Genomic DNA, 2,632 nt, shown 5'->3' with positions numbered 1-2,632 from the left:
TCACTTTGAAATGACCTTAGAAGTTGGTGACACTTGGGTATGCAGTTATCTAAAAGAAATTTGAAACAGTTTCCAACACTCAGCTTTTTGAACGTGCAAAACTGATAAACTAGTCCGTTATGGGAAAAAAAGACAATAAGAAATAAATACGGAAATTAGCAAAAACCAGTATTAAGCATATGTCTTTATGAATAAGACTTAATCACACACTTCATTTTGCAAATACAAAAGGGTCTTTTGAAATGTATTAATTAAAGTTAACTGCTGTAGACAGGCTGCTTTGCAGGGCCTTGGTCCTCTCTCCCTATTAGCATAGCATTAGCGACAGCCGAAGAAATTGGGTTAATAAAGCCGGATATCGTAGCAGAGCCGCTCCGGCGCAAACTGGCGCGGACAGCTCGGTCCCCCAGGGCGGCCGCCGGCTGTGCTGGCGGGGGTGGGGGCGGGCCGGGGGGGCGAGGGGGACCCCGGCTGGTGGCAGAGTTCTGAGTTGAGCACCGACTTTAAAAAACACAGACCCCGTCCTCACACCGACTTTAAAAGAGACCCCATTGCGGTTCGCACCGGCCAGGGCGCGGCCCCCACCAGGGTACTCACCGTGGCCCTGTCTCCTCTCCCGGAAATGTGCGGGGTTGGTGGGCTGGGGGCTTGGCCGGTCGCCAGGGCTAGACCAGGCCCTTCCCTGACACCCCAGGACTCCTCCTCCATGCAGCCGCCTTTAAGCAGAGGGCGCGCCGAGGTCTCCATCCAGCTCCACCCGGGCCGCGCCAGGGTGTGGACGATCCGGCGGGGGCATTGGTGGCTGGGGAGCCCAGGGGCTGTTTAGGGAACGAATTCTGCAGCCGGCGTTAGCGTCCGCTCACCCCTAGGCAAGCAAGAAAACAAACACAACAGACTTGGGAGCCGCAAAGCTCCTGGCCAGGGTCTTCTTGCGGCTGCGGCCCGGCTTCTTTGAAAACGACAACTGCGGAGCCGGGGCCGGGGCGGGGCTCATCCGCAGCTCCGCTGCTTCGGCGCGGGGGTCCTGGAGCAGGCAGAGGGGGAAGGTGCCGGGCGCGGTGCGTCCTCGGGGACACGCCCACCCGGAGCGCGGCCCGGAGGTTTGGCGAGAGCGGCCGACGGGGGCCAAAGACGCGCTCCAAAGCGAGGGCCACGACCCGCCAAGGTGGGCTACGCTGTGTCCCGCGCTCCGCCAACCCCCGGGTGGCTCAGGGGAGGACCACCTGCCCGGGGGTCGCGACCATCCTGGTTTTCTTTTTGAGGCTGAGCGGCGGCGCCCGGAAAAGCACGTTTGGTCACCCCCGTCCCGTCCCCAGGGTCGAGGGCTGGGGCGTCGGGAGGGTGCCCGTTGGGCGCTGCGGGCTCCAGGGCATGGATTCCAGCGCCCCGCTGTCCGGTTCAATCCCGCGCCCGGATGGGCTTTGCGCTTCCCGCGGGCCCAAATGTTCAGCACGCAAGGGCTGGAAGCGAGGCCTGGCCGCCTTCTCCCCGTGGGCGGGGTCCGGTGGGGGCAGGGTGACACAGTCATGGGGTCAAGGTAAAATGAAGGACGCGTTCGGAAGGAAGGGGCGGCCCGGGGCCCTTACGGCTTCCCGTTACAGTGTTTGCAAAGCGCCGAGGGCGTCCCGGAGAAGGCGGCGCACTTGTCTGGGCAGGGCAGCGCGGCGCCGGCGGAGAAGGGGTACACGGCAGCCTGGCCAAAGGGCGTCAGGGGCGCGGCGGCCACCGGAGCGGCCAAGCCCTGGCCCTGGTTGAGGTAGGCCACGAGGCGCCGCATCTCATCCAGGGCCTGTGCCTGCATGAGGATGTAGTTCTTGGCGAGCAGCAGCGTGGCAATCTTGGAGAGCTTGCGCACCGACGGGCTGTGCGCGTAGGGGATGACGGCGCGCAGCCCGTCCAGCGCGTCGTTGAGGTCGTGCATGCGCCGCCGCTCCCGCGCATTGATGCTCAGCCGCAGCGAGCGCTGCTCCCGGGGCCGCCGCCGCCCGTCCGCCGCGCCCCCGGGCCCGCGCCGTCGCCGCCGCTGCTCGAAGGCGTCATCCTCGTCGCCGCTCTGCTCGCCGCTGCTCTCGGCCGCCGCGGCCGGAGCTCGGGGAGCGGACGCCACGGGGAGGTCGCCGCCCGGGCCCGGCGCGCCGTAGCCGCGGGCCGCCTCGGGCCCCCGGGCCGCCCCATAGGCGAGGCCCACAGCCGCCGCCGCGTAGCCGTGGCTCAGCGCCAGGTACGCGTCCCCCGACAGCGACTTGAGCTCGGCCATGGCCGCGCCTCCGGGGCCCGAGGGCTCGCCGGGCAGGCAGGCGCTCATGCGGCCCGGCCCGAGCCGCCCCGGGGTCCGCGCGCGCGTTGGCCGCTGCCGCAGCCTGGGTACCGCTCCCGGCTGGCGCTTCCGTCCGGCAGTCGGTCGGTCGGTCGGTCCCGGGGCCTCCCCGCGCCGGGGCCTCTGGGTCCCGCCCCAGCCCCGCCTCCTGGTCGCCTCCCCCTCTCTCGTCTCTGTCCTCTCCCCCCGACCCCCTCCTCCCCACCTCTCGCTGCCGCGCGCAGGGCTGGGCTGCGGAGGGCTCTACCTTCTCCTCTCCCGTTCCTGCTTTAAGGTGCGGAGGCGCCCTCTGGGACTTCGCGGCCGTCCAATCAG

General features: G+C 67.4%; 1 protein-coding gene across 1 annotated transcript; it reads right to left on the bottom strand.

Moving 5' to 3' along the window:
* Positions 1 to 1,582: 1,582 nt before the first annotated feature.
* On the bottom strand, positions 1,583 to 2,305 carry BHLHE23 (basic helix-loop-helix family member e23). Its single transcript, XM_060032619.1, has one exon. It carries the CDS (start codon positions 2,303 to 2,305, stop codon positions 1,583 to 1,585), a length of 723 nt encoding a protein of 240 aa, XP_059888602.1.
* Positions 2,306 to 2,632: the final 327 nt, after the last annotated feature.

The sequence above is a fragment of the Delphinus delphis genome, chromosome 15 (genome assembly GCF_949987515.2).
Source record: "Delphinus delphis chromosome 15, mDelDel1.2, whole genome shotgun sequence".
Classification (NCBI taxonomy): domain Eukaryota; kingdom Metazoa; phylum Chordata; class Mammalia; order Artiodactyla; family Delphinidae; genus Delphinus; species Delphinus delphis.
This window is presented reverse-complemented; position numbering and strand designations above follow the sequence as displayed.